This window comes from Calonectris borealis, chromosome 16 (genome assembly GCF_964195595.1).
Source record: "Calonectris borealis chromosome 16, bCalBor7.hap1.2, whole genome shotgun sequence".
NCBI classification, from domain to species: Eukaryota; Metazoa; Chordata; class Aves; order Procellariiformes; family Procellariidae; genus Calonectris; species Calonectris borealis.
In genome coordinates, this window is record NC_134327.1 from 21,046,557 (window position 1) to 21,069,389 (window position 22,833).

General features: G+C 40.1%; 1 protein-coding gene across 13 annotated transcripts in view; it reads left to right on the forward strand.

Annotated features, from left to right (window-relative positions):
- Nucleotides 1-22,833, forward strand: part of CREBBP (CREB binding lysine acetyltransferase) — a 96,502-nt gene that overhangs the window by 22,540 nt on the left and 51,129 nt on the right. For 10 of the 13 annotated variants that reach the window (XM_075165934.1, XM_075165927.1, XM_075165931.1 and 7 more), the window contains one exon: nucleotides 13,735-13,911. The exons of 2 other annotated variants lie outside the window; for them this stretch is intronic. In XM_075165934.1, coding sequence (XP_075022035.1) covers nucleotides 13,735-13,911 — 177 coding nt within the window. Of the gene's footprint in view, nucleotides 1-13,734; nucleotides 13,912-14,047; nucleotides 14,072-22,833 lie in introns of those variants that run through there. One more of the 13 variants, XM_075165939.1, reaches the window with a different exon arrangement.

The window sequence follows — 22,833 nt, forward strand, 5'->3', positions numbered from 1 at the left end:
CAGGAGCAGAGAAGCAGTGAGGGGAGGTGATTCTCTGTCTGTGGCTTCCACAAGTGAAAGTACAGATGGGACAGGTTCTATCGTCAGACAAAAAATAATATTATGTTTGAAAGTTGCATTTGGAATTTTTAAATCCACTCACTTAGCTAGGGGGTTGAAATTTCAATGCAAGAGGCTACACAGGGCATGCCCCAGTCTGCTTTATAGCAGGCAGGCTATTTTTCACCTTTTTTTAAAAGATTAACTTTTAAACTAGAAAAGCTGTTTTGATACACAGTTTTCCCCCACATCTCAAAAAAAAAAAAAAAACCACCACCAACTTAAATCTTAGTGACACAATTGCTAGTTTACTTTGCGGGCCTGAGTATAAGGAATGGCAAAATACAATAGCTTTTTCCTTTCTTCTTGTGAATGTTCAGAGGAAATAACTGTTGTTTTTTGTTTGGAAGCCCAAGTCCATTTGTGTATGGCATCAATAGACAGTTTGCTGCAACTTTGTCCGTTGGCCGTGAATGGCACATGCTTATTTCTCCTCCCCACCCTCCTCTTTCTTGCCACCACAGTAAAGAGTATTTACTCCAGAAATTGCGGTGACTGGGGAGGGAAGTGGCGTACTAAGCTTATTGTTTGTGTTTTAACTGTTTGTATGTAATCCAAGTAATGGCTTTAATTTTAAGGCCAGAAATACTTTGTAGAATTGAGATTTAGATGAACGAGGACTTCAGATGACTCCTGATGCCACAAGAACTACCTCTAAGTAGCATCTGGACATGTTAGTACTTACATGTTCTGAAAATACTCAAGCCCCAAAGTGATAGTCGTATCCTTTGATATGCGTACGTACAAATCTGCTTTAGGTTTGGCAAATAAGAAGCATACTGTGCCATAAAAGGGATTCAGTAGTGCCTTTGTTTTAGAATGACTCATAATGAAAATACAGCATGTTAGATATAGGAACATCCTTGCCAAAAGGACCCGTCTATGAAATAAACTTTTAGAAGAGAGTAGTAAATAGATTATTCTAGCAATCTCTGAGAGATGCTGCTGTTTTGGGGCGGAAAGGTTTTGTGTTTTCAGGGTGACTGCAGCATAATGCTGTCCTATCTGTATGATATTCTTTTTTTTAAGGGGATCTTTAAAAACAAACAAACAAAAAAACAAGTGCCCTTTTGAAACTTTTGGCAAATTGACTAAATTAAATAACTACCTTTACGATGGGAGGATCTTTGTATTCTGGGAATGGAAAAGTGTTGGAACACCGCGAGTCGAAGATGGGATTTCACTCCTGGAATGAGCTGTGTTTGCTTCCTTGGTCTGATACTGGGCATCTTAGGTCAAAATGCATTTCTGGATAGTTCTGTGTGCACGCTGCTTTCAGTGAGAAGCGTGTGTGTACAGGCCTAGTTTGTTCCCACTGTTCAATTTTAAGCATGTGTTTAAAGACACACAAATCGGATCTTACCTTGTGTAAAAACTTACCGAGAAGTCTCTTGATAGCTTCATGTGAATTGTTAAATCTTCAAGGAGAGCATGTTTCTACAGAAAGGCTGGAGATATCAAGGTAGCTCTTCAAGTCAGTGTGGTGTTTCAAAATAAACATATTTGGTTCTTAAAGTTATTTAAAAATTATTTCAACAGTGTAAATTATTTATAGTTATGTTTCTCCTTGGTTACTGTTAATGTCAGGCTATGCTATTTGTGCTAAGTGGTTGTTTTCAGTAAGCTATATCGATTTTTTTTTTTTTTCTTTTAATGTGTTTAATGTAACTTGTAGTGTAAATTTGTTTCTTGGCTATTTGATTTTCTCCCGCTCCTCCCCACCCCCGTTCTGGATTGAAATAGAATAATTACTTCTTTTAGAAGCACAGTTTCTCCCTTCAGTGTGTCCACTTTTCCTTGAGGATTCATGTCTGCCGAGAGTACATACTGTAAAGAAAGGAAACAGAATACCTCTTTTCATTTTATTTTTGAGACACCTTTCCTGTTGCTGTTACTCTGTAGAGCTACTATTGCCTTTTCCCCCACCTCTGTAGAATATCATCTCGCACAGACTGCCTGATAGTGTATCTTTGGCCAGCTTCTGGGAGATAAATGGGAAAGAATCTCTTAAATAGTGCTACTGTTTTTCTTACCAAAACAGTTTATTCCTTACAATACTAAATTTTTGGAGCATGACGTGCTCTCCTCTTACTTGGCTGTCTTCAGCCAACTATAGGAACTTCAGAACTGCTGAAGTGCTGGCAGACACACCTATAAATTCTTTTGTGGCCTGTTGGAAGGCTAATATCAATGATAGAGAAAATAAAGGAAGCAGCACGGACTTTGTGTTGAGACTTGCTGTTGGTTTAGAAACCTGCATTTAGCTTAATGGTGATGAAGTATAGGAGTTGGGGAAGGACAGGGATATTTGAGTTGAGATCCTGTGTTACAAAATTCTGTTTTGATGTAACTATAAATGTGTTTTAGTACACGCTGATGCTGCTTCTGAAAGTAATGCAAAGATTTTGGCCTGTGAATATACAATCAAGTATCTGTAAAGGTGTATCTTAACTGAATTTCAGTCTTTCAAAATCCTCTTTTTAAGTGTTGTTGAATTACTGTTTGTGTCCAAACTAGATTTTCTTGATGGAACAAACCTTTGAAACATCTTTAGTTAATTTTGCGGTTCTGGTTAACTTTCTATTCGTATGTAGTAAGAATAGTTCTTGTTTATCTGAAGAAAGCCACTTTTTCTGCTTAGCACTCATAAAAGCTCTTGAAGCAATTGGAATACATTGATCAATTGTGGCTAATTACCCATTAGAGCTTTGAAGTTTTTATTTGCAGAGGTTACACTCATTACAAAGTGAGCCTTCTGAGCTTTGTTTCTGATTGTAAGTGCAACAGTGATGCTCAGTGCAGAAATTTCTTTGATTCTTCCTATAGTATATTCCGTTGTATTAGCACTCAGGCTTGTGCAGAATTTTGGAGATGTTTTCTTTCTTTAGACATATATACAGTGCAAGCATATGATTTTTTTTTTTTCTCCTGGAAAAGGTTAATTTGTAGTTAAATGTATTAAAAGAGTTTGTTCTCTATATATCCAGTCATTTCCCATGAAATTCTGTCTTTTGTATTTCAGTAATTATGCGGAAACGTTTGTACATTTTTAAGTAGTCTTGTTGCCGTGGAATACTTAAATTTATCTTTGACCTCTGTGAAATGCTTGGAAGAGAATTTTAAATCTTATTACAAGTGGTAATAAAACACCTGGCTTCCTCTTAATGGGATTTTAAAAATTTTATTTCTAGCTTTACCAAATCTTTCATCCTGTAATAAAGGATGAAGTAAATTACAATTATCCCTGGGCATTTGAGTATTTTTCTTTGAGTTAGTTTGCTACTGAAGAGCAAGACACTCTAAATGCTTCATGAATCCGTTGTGGTAGGCTTTTGTTATAGCAGTTAGCTTAAAGAGGTAGGAGAGTGGAGAGCACAAGATAGGCTTCCTGTGAATGCTGCTAGCCAGACCATGATTTAATTCTCAAAACTGATTCTTGAAATGTTACTTTTTTGAAGGCATTCTTGTTACTCACTGACCTTAAAAGTGAGTATTTTTAAATTAGTATTTTTGTCAAACTGCCAAATCTGCAGATTGGTTTAGGTGAGGAGCTCTCACCTCAGCTGAGATAATAGGATTGCCACCATTCTTGCACTGAAACTGAATTAACTTTTTTTTTTTTGGTAACGCCACTGGCTTTCTGCCATAAAATGATTAATCTTTTCCTTGCTTCTCCATCTGTCCATCTGGCATATACATTCCAAGCACCATGGTGACTTTCTTTTGGAACACGTTACTATAGGATGAAATAGCAATTAGTAAAGACTTACTTTTTTTTTGTCAGTAAACAGATACAAGATGATGCCAACATAGTAAAGAAAGCCTGTCTTTCCCACTTCACAAATGAACTTAAATTCCTAATGGACCTATCTTTTACACTTAGCTCTGAGAGCCTCAATCGGTTAGGTGGACCTTGCTTCGTGTTAGGGATTTGTGTTTCATACCAGAGGGAGATAAGAGTCCAAAGTGCGAAGTCCTCGGCGTGTGCCTGGCTGCAAGGCTGCTCTTTTGTACTGAGCGTGCAAGCAAAGCGGCTGATCGGAGTCGTGGCAGTAGCACACAGGGACTGAGGCGGGATTGACTGCAGGTGTTGATGCCAGATCATAGTACCTCTGGAACCTGTGTGTGTTAAACTCATCTGGGAGCCGGTGGTGAAGCAGTGCAGATGGCAAAGCATAGTTCTCTGCCTCTTATTGAGTTACTGCTCTGGAAAGCAGAAATAAGCCTTTTGAAAGCAGTTCTGTCCTCTCACTGTTGCTTACTAACAGTATTAAAAGCAGCTGAAGCATCTATCAGTCTGAGTTTCTGATGTTCCTCCATTGCTTAGAGCAGATCTGCTCTTGCATTCACAGTATTTGTATACTTGAATTGATAACTTCTGAACATCTGAGACACCTGACTGCTTGATTTTCTTGTCTTGAGAGAAAGATAAGAAAGATCACAAGGAAGAAAGTTAAAATTAGTTAAACCAAGCAAGGTGACACACTTCTTGGTAGCAAAAACATTTCAATGGATGGAAGGAGAGAAGGGGGACAAAATGCTGAGCTTTTTAACCAAGTTGCGTGTTGAAAGCCCAGATCTGAAGTAGGTGTAGTAGTTTGATGACAAGAGATTTGAAGGCTTAGTCCAATAATGGAGTATTAAGTGACTGGTTTTGGTGAGGCCCATAAAGGAGGAAAGTAAAGGGTGCATGGGATTGCATGGCTTGGTGGCAGCAAGTACAGAATAAGTTCTGAATCATCCCTGTCCTGTAGTGACCTACGACAGTGATAGCTTGGAGGCAGGAGCAGTACACCCAATCATTCTGTTCATGCCGAACCCAAAGGATACTTCTTGGATCTGTGGGTCATAGTGGGAAGTGCAGAATTTCCATTTTGTGCCAGCTTGCCCTTTAAAAAAAAAAAAAGAGAGAGAGAGAGAAGAAAAGTGTCCCTAACATATCAGTGATGTAGTAGGGGATTTTGGATGAAGCATGTGAGATGCTGAGTAGCAATGGCTCTAGAAGGATTGGATTATTTATGCACAGTTGCTCTGTCAACCTAAGGCTATTGATTATGGTATAACCCTAAAGTTACAGCTGAGGCATTCAGAAAACTGAATCATAATTTATAGGTAGCTTTTGAAAGGTGGAACTAGTTATTGTCTCCTCAGCATTTAGCATGTTATTTCACACTGGGTTGTTTCAGTGATACAACAGGAGGAAGCAGGGGGAATGCCCTTCCTTGCAAATACAAGGGATTTAGAAGAAAGCAGTAGTGAGTGACAAATATGTCTTACTAGAGCAATTTATACTGTTGAACAGGCAAGCTCTCACGTATGCAACTCTTCAACACTACTGTTAGTTTGTGAAGATCTGGCTTTTTGTCAAAACAGATCATATCTAGGATGCCTCTGCTCTCTCTCTCCTTAATTACGACATGCATGTTCTGTTCTCTGAAATAGTTTAAATAATTAATATGGGGCTTACAGTTAAATTGATTTTAGCTTTTGTACCATAGACTTAAGTCCAGAATAATACAACAACAGTGGTGGCTCACTAAAATGCTGTCTTTGTGTCTTCCTCCTATAACTATTTTGTCAGATTCGGAGGTATGGGAACAGTTCGGTGGGAAACAAGGCTCTGACCTTCCTGTTTTTCTATTGCCAAAACAGATCTGAGAGTAGCATAACCAGTAGATTGGCTGTGTATCCTCACACTGCCACGATAGAGGCTGTAGTTCTTCACAGCACCCCTCCCCAAGGGTCTTCTAAACCGTTTCCTATCGTGCTTTCAGCTCCCTCCCGTGTCCTCAGATAATCTTTCTGAGGTGCTGACAGGACAACTGGCAGCAATGGTGGCTCGTTTAGCGCCCGGGATGCACTGTCTGCTGCTAAACGCAGTGGGTAATGGCAGAGGTCTTTGTGCCTTTTCTTTGTGGAGATGTTAATCTGAGTGTCATAATTTACCTGTCCATCTCTCTACTCGCAACTTAGGAACTTAATTATCTGCAAGACCCTTAACAAAAATGGGTCAAATTGACCAGTGATTTCCAAAGTGATTAGAGAAAACTTGATTTGCCGAAGGGGGAGGAGATAGGACAGTGATTGTCGCAGCACTATTGCTTAAGCCCAGTTCCCTTAGGATACCTAGCTAACAACATAACTGGTTTTGTGATCCTGCAATCAATGTCAGTCTGAAGAGGCAACTTAATTGCTGCTGGATGGGGTGAATGAATGAAATTCTGTCTTGCAGTCCACCCTGTCTCTGATCTCGTGTCGTTAGGAGAGCAATCATCTGAAGTTGCACTTAGCCACGCTCATGTAATACGGTTCTGCAGTGCAGAGGAGGATACAATAGTTTGATGCAGTTTTTGGCTTCTCTTCTGCACCTCTGCTTTCCTGGACTTTCATACTTGTCTCTGGGTTTGGTTAATGGACTTGGCAGCTTGGTCAAGGTCTTAGATCACTTTTGCTTCCGGACATAACTTTTTCTTCTCACCTTTCTGTATTGTCTCTAGACAAGCAGAAGGGAACTTCTAATTCCTTTCCTACTATTAGGTTCCATTTTATAAAGGATTAAGCATATAAAAATGACAGTGATACAAAGTCAGACATGATACCTCTGATTATAGGCCTTATGGCTTCTATGAATTAATTCCTGTTGATGAGTAGAACTACACACTATTTAGATAAAAGATTAGTATAATCTTAAGAATTTCAGTGGTATTTGGTCACTTACTTTTTTCCTAATTTTTGCTTTGAAGCTATAAAGCTTCAGCTCTTAGCTGTTGATATGTCTTTGCTAAATAGAAAATATTTGTGTTACCACCTTTCTGTTCTCAAAATCCGTACTTTAGGATCACTTCAGTCATTGCCTTAATAAGATAAGCAAATTAATAAGCTTAAATAGTAAGCTAAATAAATTAGGCTATTAGTTTGCAATTAGACTGTCTGTTGTAGCCGTGCCTTTTAGTCCTTTGAATAGTTGTTGAGGCCTTTCTGAATCGTGTCATTTTTACGTATTGTTCCTGAAGAACTAATACAGCGTGATCGTCGTCATTACAATAGCATTCACATTCAGCCAAACACATAAAGATGTAGCTTTGCACTTATCCAGTCTTCTTTTCATACCTCCTGTTGTCATATTGAGAGCTCAGATTTGTTGTTCAAGCACTTTGCAGATTCACAGCTCTCAAAGTCCAGCCAAGCTTGTCTAGCTTGCTTCCTTTCTTTCTAGGACTGTTTTCTAATTAAAAATCCAGTAGGTACTGAATTGAATATTAACGATAACTGTTGTTAGTTTACAGGATTGGATCATAATCAGATTACTTCAGCCAGGTTCATTTTCCACTGAACCCATGCTGCTTTGAGTTCTTTGATTCTCATCTCAACTTTTCAGTATTTTTTCTGCTGTCAGACTACTCCACATCTGGTGGTATTCTTTTGATTTGTTTTTAAATACTTGGCCAGAATAACCTTCTTCCATTTTCATACAGAAGAGTCAGTGCTTCAAAACTTAATGAACATAACATTTAACTTAGAGAAAAGTTTTTTTTCTGGATTAATCTGTCTGGACCAACTAATTTAAAAAAAAAAAAACAAAACGCCTATAGCATTAACTTTATGTAGGCAGCGGTGGTGCAAGATACAAAACCAGGAGTGTTGTCGGAGGTAGGTGCTGCTCCATGGCATGTGCCTGCAAATGAGGGTGCTTTCTCTCTTGCAGGAAAACTGATAGTGAACTCAGTCTGTCCTGCCAGACCTTTTATTAAGTTTGGAAACCCTGGAGTGAAAGGTGGGTTGGGGCAACAGAGGAGAGCAGAGTTTCCCAAAGGAAAACAGGTAGCAAGGAGCAGAACTGCAGACAGTTCTGTAGTTTATGACAGCATATTGGAGGGGAAGCTAAAAAAGGGATTGTGAATAGGAAATTATGTGCTTGTAACAGTGAATGGTTTTTGCAGCATGTTGTATTAGTTGCATGTCCTGGGAGCCTCAGAGGAATTACGTGGTAATGAAGTAACTCTACTTGAATGAGAGAACTGGCTGTAATGGTAGAGGTGAAGGGACAGTTAATAAAAACTTCGAGTAGAGTAGGAGGAATGGACAGGATTTATTTATGACCTAGATGCTTCATGTACAAAGAGGGAGTAGCTCCTTGATGCTGGGTTAGAAGTAGTACTGTGGTATGTCAGCAGTGATAAAGGAGGAAAAGCGTAAGCTTTAAAAATAGAAGTAGTGGCATAGTATGAAGATCCAGTCTGGTCCTAAGGTATCTTTTAAATTAGATTGGTGAACTTCTCATTTCTGTCATATCAACTCTTGAGTTGCGCCGTCAGATGAGGTATATAGATTTGGTCGCAGACTTGATCTATAATATCTATGAAACTCCAGGAACTAGAGGAAATTTTATTGCTGTTCTGCTCTGAAAACAACTAAAAAGCAAAACAAAGAGAAGTACCTCCCACACCTGCTGCTCAAAACATTGCAGTGCGAGATGTCTTGTGTAGTCCAAGTCAGCTAAACAAAGGTTTTAAGTTTTTCTTTTTTCAGCTTGGAAGTTTGTACATTCTTCGGCTTGTGAGAGTAGAGTGAAATACCCTATTTCCTATCCACACTCAGCAATAGATTCCAGTATCTTAGAGAGTTGCCATAGTGATAAAAAAGGGAACAGAATCTGCTTGTCTTTCTGGGATACCAGAATTAATAAATTAAACGCATCTTTTCCGTTAAAGGAGAGTAGCATTATATTTCTGAGAAGAACTGTTTTAGAGTAGAAATAATGTGTTTAAGCTGTTGTCCTGCATTAATCACGTTACTTCTTCAGGCACTGCTGGTCTTGACGTGCAGTTCTGTGCTGGCGTGGTTTATAGCACCCCTACATCTCCCCCATTGCAGTTGATGGAACAGCTGCACAGAAAACACTTTGCTTGTGAAAAAGTCTGCTTTATTCCATCAGCAGTCATTGCAGTTGTGACCACGAAGAACGGGACAATAAGCAAGAATTGTACAAAATGGTAACACAGAAACAGGAGTACAAAACATGAGTTGCCAGAGGATGAGGTGGGATGAAAGGAGTCACCTCGGGATGAAGGAGTGCAGAGAATGTGGCCTGCAGAAAATGGTACTTGCATCAGGTAGAGAAGAAAGGAGGTGAACTGACAGTTGAACGAACTGATAGAGAGGACAACAGGGGAGGGAACATCCTTAAGCTTAGAACAAAATGGGAGTGAACTGCAGCATAACCCAGGTTTGTTGAGGGAAGCTTTATGCTTTTGTTGTAATGGAAATGCACCGGCTACCACGCTGATATGTTGAAGCTTGAGTAGCCCTGTGATACACATCCGTGCCCATTCATTGCAGGTGGAAAAAGAAACTACTCACACTGGATTGCCTTTTTCTATTGTTGCTTTCAGGAAACTAAATTTAACAAACTTTAAGCAAAATACAAGTCTTTTGATGGCTCAGAATCCCACATGAAAATGACCATTCTTACCAGGCTGCTACCTCCCATCTTCTTGCTGGTTTATCATCTCTGATGACTTGTGATTATCTTCCCCTGGACTACCTAATTTGGGATCAGAATTCTGTTTCAGAAATACAAAAACAAAGGCCTTCTGAGTATCTGCCTTCCCCCACCTGCCCCCTCATTTCACATGGGAAGAAACCTGGGGGCAGAGGCAGGAGCCGGCAGCGTTTGAGCCTTCTGACTCGCTTGCTTCGGAGCTGCTGGTTTCAGTTTGCAGGATGAATAAGCAGTGTAAAATCTTTGCTATGTATAGGTTCAATAATCTGATCATATTTGCCAGTTGTTTTTTGAGATTTCAATTAGCAGTGGTTTAGATAAAGTTTTACGGAAGGTCACCTGATCTCAATGTTCAGGTAATTAACCAGGAGATGCCAGTCAATGCCTTACGCACTCGGATGTCTTCCAGTGTTTGATATGCAGGGGATCTGCCTGATTCTTCCTTTTCTTCCACCGCCTATTTGTTGCCTTCCCACCAGTGAGGGGCTGGCAGCGGTTTGCTTTGCTGGAGCCCCTGCCTGACTGCGTTTGCTGGAGGTGGTTGCTGCTGGAATAAACGCCGAGCTGCTCCTCAGGTTACCAGTAACAGCTCTGAAACGCTGTTGATCTTAATGCAGCAGGTTGTTCTGCCACTAAAACTCATCGTCGATCCCAGCCTTGGTTGAAAACTGTTATAAATAGATAAGAGTTCATTAGAGCTGCTCTTGCATTGTGTTGTGCACTTGCAGGCTCTGGAAATCACAGTCCTGTTAGTGAGATTAACTCCTCTGAGGCAAAACTGAGTTTAAAAAAACCTGAAACTACGAATATTTATGAGCTTTAATAAACTCGTCTTGTGTATGGTCCCTCCTGATTTTTGTCTCCATATTTACTTCAGGGATTGCCACATAAAAAAATAGGTCTTTCCCCCTTTTCACAGATTTTTTTTTTTTTAAATATCTGACTTCAAACAAACAAAAGTCTTTGGCAGTTTGTTTCAGTGGCAGTAATTTACAAAAGTGAAGTGTAGGTTAAAGGGTATGTCTAACGTTTTACAATGTTATCAAACTATCTGCTATTTTTTTCAAAGTTGTAGACTGGTGTAACTCTTTAGCCTTAGGTTCCTCTCACTTACTGAAGCACAGCTGTAGACATTGAAATACCATGTGGCAGAGAGCGAGTTTAAAAAAATACAAGGTTTCAAATGGAAGCTACTCTGCTTCCAGCTTGATTTCAAAGAACAGCAAGGCATTTCTTAAAACTTCAATCAAGTATCTATTACTTAATGACTACCTAGAAAAGGAAAAATTATCCCCGTCATATTAAGCACTCAGTTTGGAAGACTTGAAAGGTTGCTTTGTTTTTGTACGGAATTGTGATATGTTTAATAACAAGATCTGTTGAAAAGGTTTATCATATTAAAATATGATAAACCAACCATGTGGTACCTGATAGGATTGCAGTTCCTTGGTGCTTTTGGGATGTTCTAGTGGTTTAGAGCTTTAACAAACTTAAAATGAAATTTTCTGTTCTTTGTCTTTGGAGACCAAAATATTTGTAATATTTTCCCTAAAAATCTATTTTTAAACATTTTTCCTTTAATAAAGAAAAGTTAATCTTTCCTGATAATGAAATAAGATGAAGAACACCTCCCTGTTTCTTTTGGAGCAAGAACTTAAATTTGGTGTAAAATTTGCTTAGCATTCTCACTGCCTAAAGAAAATCTCTCTTCTGCTTTTTGAAAATTCAGCTGTGTCTAAGATTCTGCCAGAGGCTTGTAACATTATGCTGCGCAAGCTCAGCACATCCATGTTGGGCAACTTCGTTGCCTGCACCGAGTCTTTTCCACCTCCTCCCCGGTGGCTGAGCGTGCTCCAGCCTTAAGCTGCGAGGTCCAAGACGGACTTTGCTTGCGCTGTCTCCTGCAGGCTGGTGTGGCCCAAGTGGAAATAGCTTCATGTGTGCAGCATTTCTCTCTCCCAATTCGGGCTCACCACTGTGCTTTCACAGCAGTGGTGGTGGCTGTAGGGCTCGTGGGAAGCTGTAGCATAGCGGTGGTTGCCAGAATAGTCGATATATTATTCAATTTAAAAAACCTCCACTAAACCTCCGAGCAAGTTCAAAGATGACTAGAAGGGCCAAGTCCTTCTGCAGACAAATGAAGTTTGTAGTTGGGGATTTAGACACAAGGGGAAACTGAGTAACAGCCAAACAGCTAATGCTCCTATTTCTGGCCTCGGAAAGGTTTAACTGGTCGGTCATAAGCTACTTTCTCAGAATCTCACTTTTAGTTTCAGAAATTTTCTTCACTGTTAATCTGATAGACGATCATAGTATTACTGAATAGCTGTAGATATCAGACGATCCTTTCTCATACTATGTCTGAAATAGTGGGTTAAGATGAGTAGGTAAGTTTATTAAATACTTCACTATTAATTCTTCAGAGAAAAGCTGCCAAAATCCATGTTGTAATAAATAACAATTAAAAGATCTAATTGTTTTGAACATACAGTCCTACAAAACAAACACAGAAATACAGAAAGTAAAATTCTTTATATTTGTGCAATGTGATAGTAGCCAATACTACTTTTCTTTAAAAGCAGTCTTTATGGCTAAGCTTTTGATGCTGTTAAGCAGTTGGGGTTTTTTGGTCTTACATGCTATTTGAATTATTCAGCTTTACTCTGGAACACAGCACATACGTGATAACCTCTTACATTGCCAAGTAACAGTTGTTTTTTTTTCTAATGTGTATATAATGGGTCAGATTCTTCTGCAAAGATATTACATTTTGTACAGTGGAAAAAGGCCTGAATCTTGCAACAGTCACTCTGCAGGATGCAGGTTAAGGGAGTATTTCCTAACGTAAAGCTACTTCGAGTGCGGCTGGGCCAGCTGTCTGAAACCCAAGTGTACAAAGTACACTGACAAAGGAGACGAGGCACAGTCAAATTGTGTTTATTGGACTCTGCCCCGACGTAATTTACTGCTCTTAACCAGTGCTTCATCAACTGGTCGTTCAATCCAATTCCTGTAAGCATGAAAAAGCAACCACTGAGCAATTCCTTATTATGAGGCTGTTACGCTGATAAATTGACGTGCGCAGTCCCTCTTCCAGCCACGGGAGTAGTCCTCCTGAATCCCTGCTGGTAAGGGAAGTGACAAGACCAGGACCGTGGAAAACCAGTGTGTTGTGTAAGGAAGGGCTGGAGAGGTCAAAGGAAGGGGAAAATAGGATTTAATATTTCAAATGAAGACTCGCTCAGTGGCTGGATTTATATTTAAGACATTCTGACAGGTGATAAAGTCATCTAGAAATCCTCTCAGTGTGAGGCAGGGAGGAGCACAGACATGATCGGTCGACTTTTATTTCTCTTTATTTGGAGGGGGGAGGAGGGTCCTAGTCTTAGTCATCCTCTTTGAAAGAACTAAGTTCCTGCTAAAATGTCTTTTCAGGACCTTTTGTCCAGTGTAATATTAACTGGCTCAAGTAATAGAGATTTCACCACTTCTCTTGGGAGACTGTTCTTCAGGCGAAATAGCTCTTTGGATGGACAGCATTTTCTTTACTCATTCAGGGGGAGTCGTATTTCTGCTTGCTATTCTTAAGGAGTTTTGGGGGTGTAATTTGTCAAGGATGTCAGCCTTAGATGGATGTCCTTTTGTTCAGACATTTTTCCTCCAGTACCAAAACATAAGTAGATGAGCATTTGCTAGATGCTTATATATATTCCGCTCCTTTCCCATCTAGTCTATGTACAAAGTAACGCTTTGTGCACAGAATACACAAAGTATTACAGGATTTGAGATTGGTTTGGTTTTCAAAAGTTTTTGCAGTGTTGGAAAAAGTAATTTCTGTCAATGCAAATTGGGAAGGATAATCTTGTTTTCTCCTTTGCATTTGCACAATGATTTTGTAAGTTGGATTGCAAGACTTCAGACACACACGACTGTGAATTTGTAAAATATTTTTTTTAAAATTAATTTAAATTTGATTAAAGTTGTGAAATTGAGAATTTAATATTGAGCAACTTAGACCAGAATTTGGTCTCTGTGAATGCAAAGATGGATATTTGACATATGCTTGCCTTTTTTTTTTTTAATGTCCCTTCGGAATCAAGGAAATTATAATAATTTCATTCATTCTTTTCCAGATGGGAATGGCAGGTAACACTAGTCCCTTTGGGCAGCCTTTCAGTCAAACTGGAGGGCAGCAGATGGGAGCTACGGGAGTGAATCCTCAGCTACCAAACAAGCCAGGCATGGCGAATAGTTTGTCTCCCTTTCCTGCCGACATCAAGAGTACTCCCGTCACCAGTGTGCCAAATATGGTGAGTTGTACCTGCCTGTTTCCTTACTCGTTATGTCTTGACAGTGCATTTTAAATTCTTGGGTGATTCGGCTTCTGCAACATTACTGGACTACTTCTCCGTGGTCATTTAAACATCAGAGCTGCCCCATGGTTCCTCACTACCATTCTGCACAATTTGTGTACATTTTTATGCAGTAATTTAACTTCCTAAGCAATCACAGTGTTTTGTTATAAGAATTGCATTACATCCTTTCATTTTGTCTGGTACGTTTAGTTCCAAACCAGATGAAAATGTCTTCTCTGTAAGTGCTGTTTGTAGGTTTAAATTCCTAAATCAATTAGAATGTGTTGGATACATCATCAGCTTTCTGAAACTAAATAGTACCTTTCATATCCTTTGAATCTAATGTGGTAAATACACCACATGCTTCTCAGTTTATATTGTGCATGACTTGCAGCTCACAAGCTTATGAGAATAGTTCTTATTAGGATACCTTGCACAAGTTTGTGGTATTCTGTTTACTAGAGTTTTCTTTATAAAGTGAAATTAAATATTCCCATTTGTCTCAGTATGTCTGCCTATTAATCAAACTGCTTGTGTCGTTTCTATGGAAACTCTAGCTTGTTGCATTTTATATTCTTATACATGATAGCAGTTACTATAGAAACTTGTAAAACCTTCCATAAGATGCAAATTGCTTATTTTTTAATTTAACTAGAAAACCAGCTATTTTTTGGCACAAGCAATGCTTGTCCTTCCATCAGTGAGTTTGCTACCTGCTTATCACTAATAAGGCTGTATATGAGAGGGAACAGGATGTAATAAACTTCCTCTTTTCTCCCGATTTTAGAGGACTACTTCTGAATTTTCCTTTAGTTACACTGTGAAATCTTTGTTTAATATCATCTGTCATTTACTGCTTGTGATTATGGAAAGGAGCTGGTGACTAGGATTAAGACCATGCTCAGAATACCACTTGCACTCACGCAGAATATTTGTAAAAGACAATTTGATGCATTCTAATTTTGTTGTTAATACTTTAAGTTTGGATCAGGTGTAAAGCAAATGAATTATTGCCCTGATTCTGCAGAGAACCTGCAAATCTGCCCAAAGTCCTGTATTCATCTCAGGGACTGGATGATTCTGAAGCCTAATTTTGTGCTCATTTAAAAGTCAGGTTTTGGGAAGCCTAAATCTTAATGTACTTGCTTACTTGTATAGGATGTAATGGCAGATATTCAAGTGGAATAAAAAAGGCATTTGCCATCAAGGCTTGTCTAGTGGTGGAGGAGGAAGTAAAAGAAAAAACTTTTGTTTCCTTTCTCCCATCTTGTCCAAGAGGCAGAGGAAAATAAGGGAAACTTACTTTCCCAGTACTATCAATTGGCGTTTCTTTAAAATGTGAAAAATATCAGTTGTCTTCTGAGAGGACAATCAAAACCATCTTTCTTTGTTTCTCAGGTGTCAAAAGCTTTGTATGTCCAATATATCTTTTTCTCCCTCCAGCCAATACAGAGAGTAATAGCCATTTCAGCTGATAGACGTCTGTACTGTTGAGCCAAAAGGTCTCAACCCTGCTTATGGATCATGTGGTGGTTAGAGTTTGAATGCGGTCCTGAGGGGGGTGGAACTTTCATCTTTAAAAACTGTCGTTTCCATCTAAACATTTTTATTGCAAAGCCAAGAATTTAAAAAGAAATGTCAGACTTGTTAAATTTTAACCTTTATTTGGCAGCAGTGAGTAAGGCAGTGTAATTATTTGGTAATAGTACATACATGGCCATATGTTATTCCTTCCACAGGGACTTTGCTTTATTCGGTGTACAATATGAACGGTGCCCTCTGAAAGAGCATATAGTCAACATTTTGTTCTATTTTTGCTGCTCAGTGTGTAGCTGTGGGCCTTGTTGACTGTATGTAGTAATATATTTCACTCAGCCAGTCCTTTCCAAACGGTCTTTTCTGTGGCAGTCATCCCTGGAGCAGGCATATACTTTGGATTAGTTAATTTTCACAGTGCCTCTCTGAGATAAAGATGTGTTGCCCCAGTTTTAAACATGAGAGGCACAAAAAGAGTAAGACTGGAAGAATCTGCTGACTCTGAACCTGAGGTTTGGAGGCTCTGGCTTGCTAAAGCCTTCCTCATTTCATATGTTAAGACGTTATCTAAGGGTAAAATAACATTCACATCGGTTAGACGTGTGCTCCCATAACTCATGGAAGTGATGTCTGTCTCGCATTGGGCAACTACAATATGACCCAAATGGCACTTGTGAAAAGTGGCTTGTGACAGAGGCAGCTCCCCAGAGCAGAGTTGCAGTGTTTGAACTGTTACGCCATGCTTTCTTGCTGCAATCTCTTCGCCGTTTGCTATGTCTCATGGTGCTTTAGGACCCTAAAGATGGCGGTTTGATTTAATGTATTTGGCCTTGTGCATCATCTGCTGGAGACATGGTCCATCCTGTTTCCCGAAGGAGGCAGGAGTGAAGTGGAAAAGGGTGTAGAGTTATGTTGCCAGCTATCAAAAATGAAGCTGTGGAGGATCAGTTCAGACTCCACCCTCTACAGCAAGCGAAAGACCAAATACATCTTTTTATAAAGACCTCCAGGGGTTTTTGTGAGATGATTGGAACCACATACCTTGCTAAACCAGCCCTCTATACTCTCCTTATCTCAAAGGGCCCCAAAAGTACTATTCCATGTGAGAGACAAACCCATGTGAATGAAAACATTGGTTATATGTGGCATGTCTGAGGCAGAAAACCAGATTCCAGCAGGATGTTAAACACCTTGGTTGCCACTGAGAATATCTAAATAAGAGGATATAGAAAGGTGTAGCTGTTGTTTTAAGACCCCTTGGTCCTGAAAAGCAAGTCATTTTTTAAATACTCTTTTCAATCCTTTGCCGTTCTCTGTAACCTTGTGTGTACGCTGCAAAAGGAAAGCAAAAGATGAGTATGTTTCTTAACCCACGTTACTCTAAGCATCATTATGTGTGGCACCCCTGTCCCAAACACCAACCAGGAGTTTTCCCACTGCGAGGTGTAACCCTCATGCTGGCAGCCAGGATAAACCTCTGCTGCAGCAGTGGATTTTTTTTTTTTAATCCGAATTCAGGCTACCCCTCTCCTAAGAACAACACGCTCTCTCTCCCCCCGTCGCCTCCCAAACGAAGTGGTTCTCGGAAGTGTTAGTTCATTGCATCTTCAGCCCTTGTTCCAAGCATGACCTTATACTAGACCCTGAGAAGTACTTTTGGTTTAATCTCTTTAATTAGCAAAGAAGTAACAAACCTTATGGTATTAAAATGATTAAAAGGTCAGCATTGAGGTATTAATTTTCAGTGACAGCTGGATGGATTGATTTTTTGTTTGTTTGTTTTTTCCTAACTATGGATCTGAAAAACATAGTAGCTTTTGCTTTGTGTGACTGTTACAGAATACAATCAGTTTTCCTTACAGAATGGGCAGCTTGAAATCTTGACTGAATGACTTGTTACCAAAAGAAAGATGTTGCTTCTGACGTTGTTGGAAGTTTTGGTAACACACGATTGAGATTCAGTGTCACTTAAATTGTTCGATGCAGGATTGGCAATGCTCTGCTGCGGTGAGATCATGCAAAATCTCTGGACTGTGGAAGTGAGCCATGCTCTGCCCTTTGGCACTCAGCGCAGTGTGCAGCCTGTACGGGAGCCAGGAGCCTCTTGTTTTTGGAGTACCCAGACTCCGGGATGTGCTGTCAGTGGGGGGAACCCTGTTAGACTTTTCCATCAAACTTGCTGAAGCTTTGCAGTGTCTGCAGTGCTGCATATTCCAAGGGTGGTGATGAATGGTTTCTTCGTGGACATGCCAGTAAATCTAGTATTTCTGCATGGTTAGGAGTACAATGTGTGAAGTTTGGCTTCCAGACACCAGCTTGGTTTCACAGTTATCCTTATGACCAGCAGATGGAGTTGAGAGAATATTACTTTTTGGAAGCTAAGGAAATAGTTTCTCCTCTGTTCTCTTGACTTAGAATTGGAGCGGCACATCTTCTCTTGCATTTTTTTTTTTTCTGATCTCTTATTAAACTACATCTCAAGTGTTCTGTTGTGTTCTTTCTTGCTTCTCTGTTTCTTTTTATGTCCTTTGGATTTCTTTATTAACAGATTTTGGTCAGAAGAGAGGAAAACAATGATCTTTAAGACCGGGGGATAAGAATGTCTTAGGTGTGCCTTGCTGCGGGCCTCCTAGAGACAGGAAGAAAGCTTTTAAACTCGGAGGCCAAGTTTAATTAGAACTAGTAGAACTGTAGCTACTTAAAATAGACAACTCGTATTTTATTCTAGAGACTAGAAATAAAAGGCTTTATGAAAAACCTCTATCTATTGTGTCCTTACAGCAAGGAAGGCTTGCTTTCTTAACCTTTCAGTGATTTTTTTCTTTCTTGCAGCAAATTCAGTCTTCTCTTTCACTGCGGGAGAGGTCTGTGACTGTCACCCCGGAGGCATGCTGTGTGTCTGCTTGCCGCTCTCATCAGCAGTCTCCCAGTCTCTGGTGGGCTTGCTGTTTGCTGTGCTCACCTTCCCTGTGCCTGCCCTGACCTGCACTCTGAAAGTTTCTCTTTCCCAGGCATGGTCACTCCTTCTCTTCCTCAAGAAAATCCCACCTGATTTGAAATGGAGCAGCAGCCTAGAGCACAGCTGGGAAAAGGCTTAGTCCATATTGCTTAGCCGTAGCCTTCTAATGGAAAAGATCTTAATAACCTGGAAACAAATCTAACAGATAGTGTTCAGTGCCAGAGAAAATATGTGAGACTGTTGGGAGCAGAATAGACATCTCTGTTCTCTTGGTGCAGGAGATCATCCTGGGAACATGCATTGCTTTGAATGGTGGAACATTTTAGGTTTTGCACCATCCGTAAATAATGGTGCCAGGCTGGCGAAAGCAAGCTGAAAAGAGGATCTGCTCTTTCCCAGCACTCTGGCTCGTGTTCCACTCTTCCATCTCCCAAATATGAATATATGTGGTGGAGAATATCCATTGCCATTTTTAATCTCTTCCAGCAGTTGAGGTGAAGTACTCCAGCGCTCTGATGGCATGGCTTTCCTTCACTTACAGACTTCTCATTTGTCTCTTATCCACAGATTTGCTATTTGGGGTTTTTAATGGTGATGATTCCTCAGTCTGTTTTATCACCCAGTAAATCCTATATAAACCTCTCTTAAAATTTTCTTCAGGTGGTTTTCTGTATGTGAGAGCTGGACTCTGTCTACAGATTCCTGTATCAAGTTTTGTCCCTTTTTGTTGCTTTGAAGCACTACTTCGATGTGTGTTTCTCGGCATTTGCTGGTCCTTCAAATCAGAAAGACAAGGAGATAAAACTCCAAAAGTGTATCCTTAAGAAAGATGCTGATCCAGCCTTGATTCCCAGCAGAGTCAACTGCATAATATTGAGATATTTGCTGGTTTTAGAAGAAAACTCTTTTAGCAATTAAAAGCCAAGTGCACTGAGGGCAGTGTCTAGGACCAACTATTCAAGTTCTTTCTATGGCATGACAATAGGAGCCTTCTCTTCTTGCCACCCGAGTCGATCCCCCTCCAGAGAGTGTGACCACTTTCTGAGGCTGTGTCCAGTTCAGGAAGCCTTTTTTCCCCCCTCCCTTAAGTCTTCTGCCCACCATACAGACTCAGATTCTGATTCCTCCTGCTACTTCGATGAGAAAATGCAGCACTATAAGGTTATTGGGCACAAATGCAAGTGCTTGTGCTTGTAGTACTTCCACTCATGTCAGCCTGTTCTGTGTGTGCATGGACACTGGAGCCGAAGCAGACCTTCAGATTCCTGGTGTCAGAAGGATTCTTCCTGTGTGGATAGGACCAGGCTGTTCAGACCATGCATGTTCACAGTAACTGGTGGAACCAGAGAAACCACTACCTATGTGGAGAATATCAGAGTGAATCGCGAGAAGCGTAAACTGGTTCTGTGTCGCTTTCACAGTGAAGCTCTGGTAGTCACTGGAGAAAGCCTGGGTTCATTAAGTGACTACATTGAGAAATGTCTCCTTCCTTGATGCCATCAGCTGCTTGAGCTCTCGTTGCAGTTTTGTGACAGAACAGTGCTTCCTGGGTTGTGCAGAGCTGGTTCAATGCTTGTTAGAGCATTCCTGCAATTCCTGTTTGCAGGAAGGACTTCTTTCAATCTTGATGTAAATGTGCGGGGTACATGACTGGAGTTGATCACACTGTGAATACTTAATTCAGATAGAAGTGTTGCTAATTAGAAGTGTTCTTCGAGATTTACAGTTCATGCGTATATCCAGTTCATGCCCGCTATCCCTTCTCTGAAGGCGACCCCCAAGATCACACTTGAAGCCGATGGTTGAAGGGGGACTGAAGAGGTTTGGTGTGTTTCACTGTATGTCCTCCTGGATGAGTGAAGGTGGGATGCAACCTTGCTCTCTGCAGATGCTGCAAGGGTTGTTTTTTTAAAGTCTTAATTGATAGACTGGATGAGCCCATAACGTAAATGCACATGTGGATGACATGTTAAAAATCTCTTGTCACTAGTAAATAACATCCCTTTTCTAGTCCAAGATGTCAACAGACTGAGAAATCCCAAGTGTAAAGTGCTACCTGCCTTCTGGTTAGGGTGGGGGAAGGTCTATAAAACAAACATCTGTATCAAAATAGTAATAGTAATCCTTTGCAGCAGTGGATTCTTAATTATCTCACTAAGGTCCACAGGTGATTACAAACCTGCCTTAAGAACTAAAAGGCATTTTTTAAATGCAGGATTTGTTCTAATACAGTGATTCCAGAAAGTAGCATTCTGTTATCAGGGAGAAGGAAAGAACGTGGAAATAAAAAGAAATTTTGGAAGAGGAAATGTATTTTAAAAATGTAATGCTATATAAGGCTGACACTTGAGTTCTGTATCAGATTATTTACCTGTTGAAAGATTACCAGTGCTACTGATATTGGTGCCTACTTTTATAAGAAGGGGTACGTAGTGTTTGATCTTGACAGACAATGTTGAGCGCCTTTGAATATAAAGGCGCTGGATTACTGATCATCTCAGTAAAGTAAAACTGCCAGGGAACTTTGTGTCCATCCAAGTCCATGAAGATGAGATACCTGTGCGTCTGTGCTGCGTAGAAGCACGGGAAGTTTTTGCTCTTCAGAATGGGGACGGGGCAGAACTATCTTCCTGTATGAATATATAGTTTCCATAATTTTAAATGGTATTAATAGCTGCTTTATACTATAGAAGTGTTCTATTACTCTGTTTCTAGAAAACTGGTTAATGAAGCTACCATCTCTGTCAGAGGTTGTAGCAGACTTTCAACCCCTGTTCTGTTTGTTCTGTTTATGGTGGAACTCAGCAAGGGAGCAAGAGAAGCAAAACTATCTTTTTTTCCTCCTGTATCTGAACATTGAAGCACGTATTTTAATGGTGGGAGCAGGTGTCTGAATTTCCTGCTTCATCAAGAAAATTGTTAGTCATTCAGGTGAAGCAACGTAAAGCCTCCTGGAGTGGAAGGATTTCTGTGGTTGATAAAGGATTTGCACACCTTTGGCATGACTGCAGTGCATATCTCCGGTTTTGAACTGGTCCTGCAGACCACTGTTCTTAAAAGACAAACTAACAGGGAAGAGATCAACTTCCTCAAACAGTCAACAGTCTTGAAAGTCAGATGGTGGAGAGATCATTCATTATATTTGCAGGTTTAGAACTTTACAAGGTTGAAATAGTGACCAGCATAACTGTTTAGAGCTTAGGCGATATTCTTAGTTCTTTTTTTGTGCCTACCTGCAGACACTCTCATCTGGACCGAGGCTGCTTGTTCTTCTAACTACTGATACTCCACGATTCTGCTTTTTTGTTACTCAATCTTCAAGAAATCCCTTTGGGTCAGGGCATTATATCTGTGCTGATACAGCTGTAGTCATGTCTGTTAACTGATAGGGTAGTAACAAAAGGAGGACTTTGGCTTGGGAAACAATTCTTTGACTGGGATGAAAACATCGCTTCCAACAAGATTTTCTTTGGCATGGTCTCTGTATTTTTCTGCAGATTGGCTGAACTAATTGTTTCCTATTTGTGACCCAAGAATTGTTTCAGCAAAACCTGTCTGCGCTTGTGGATTTGTTCACAGAGAAATGGAAGACTTAATTTCAGCTGCATGCATTGGGAGCATACGTGGATGGGTTTCCCTCACCCTCTTTCCTTTTATTGCTCTTTTTCTTGCAAGCTCAAGACAAACGGATGCAGCAATTCCTCTTTAAGATTTACTATATAATCATTATCAGTGGCAGAGTCCCCACCTCCTCCATCAAATACCAGACATTGTGTTTTCTACTTGATCTTGTGTGCTTCCTTCTGCAGAAGAAAAGCTAGCTCTTTAAAACCTGATGTGCAGGTGGCGAAGCTGAGGACAGCGCTTGCTGCTGGAGTAGTGAGAACTTGTGCCAGGGAACCTTTTGTTAACCTAAGAAAATGAGTTTTGTTACTGTTATGTGCTCTGTTCTGTAGGCTGTGGAATTTTCTGGGGAGTCTTTCTCAAAGGTCAAAAGTAGAGCAGGCTACAAATGGTGTATTCTGTCACTTAAGGGTGATTTTCCTTAAATGTAGTAGGCAGGCTTTGGTCAGTAGTTCTATAGACAGCACTGAACTATTTCGTCTGTTTCCTCCCCAGTATATCCTGTTCTTCCTATATTCTATTTATAAATGTTTTTAATGGCTGATTTTCCTTAGGTAACTTGGCAGTTGGTGAGCTTTTCTGTGGTAACCTATATTTACAGTACATAATCAAAGTGATGCTTTGGACAGTTTCATATTTGTCCATGAGATTAATTCAGGCTGTGAATCACCGGGATTTAAGCACTTTGCAGTCCCATATCTGCTCCTGCTAGTGGGGTCGTTGCAGGCTGTGGATGTGTTTAATTTTGAAAAATCAGG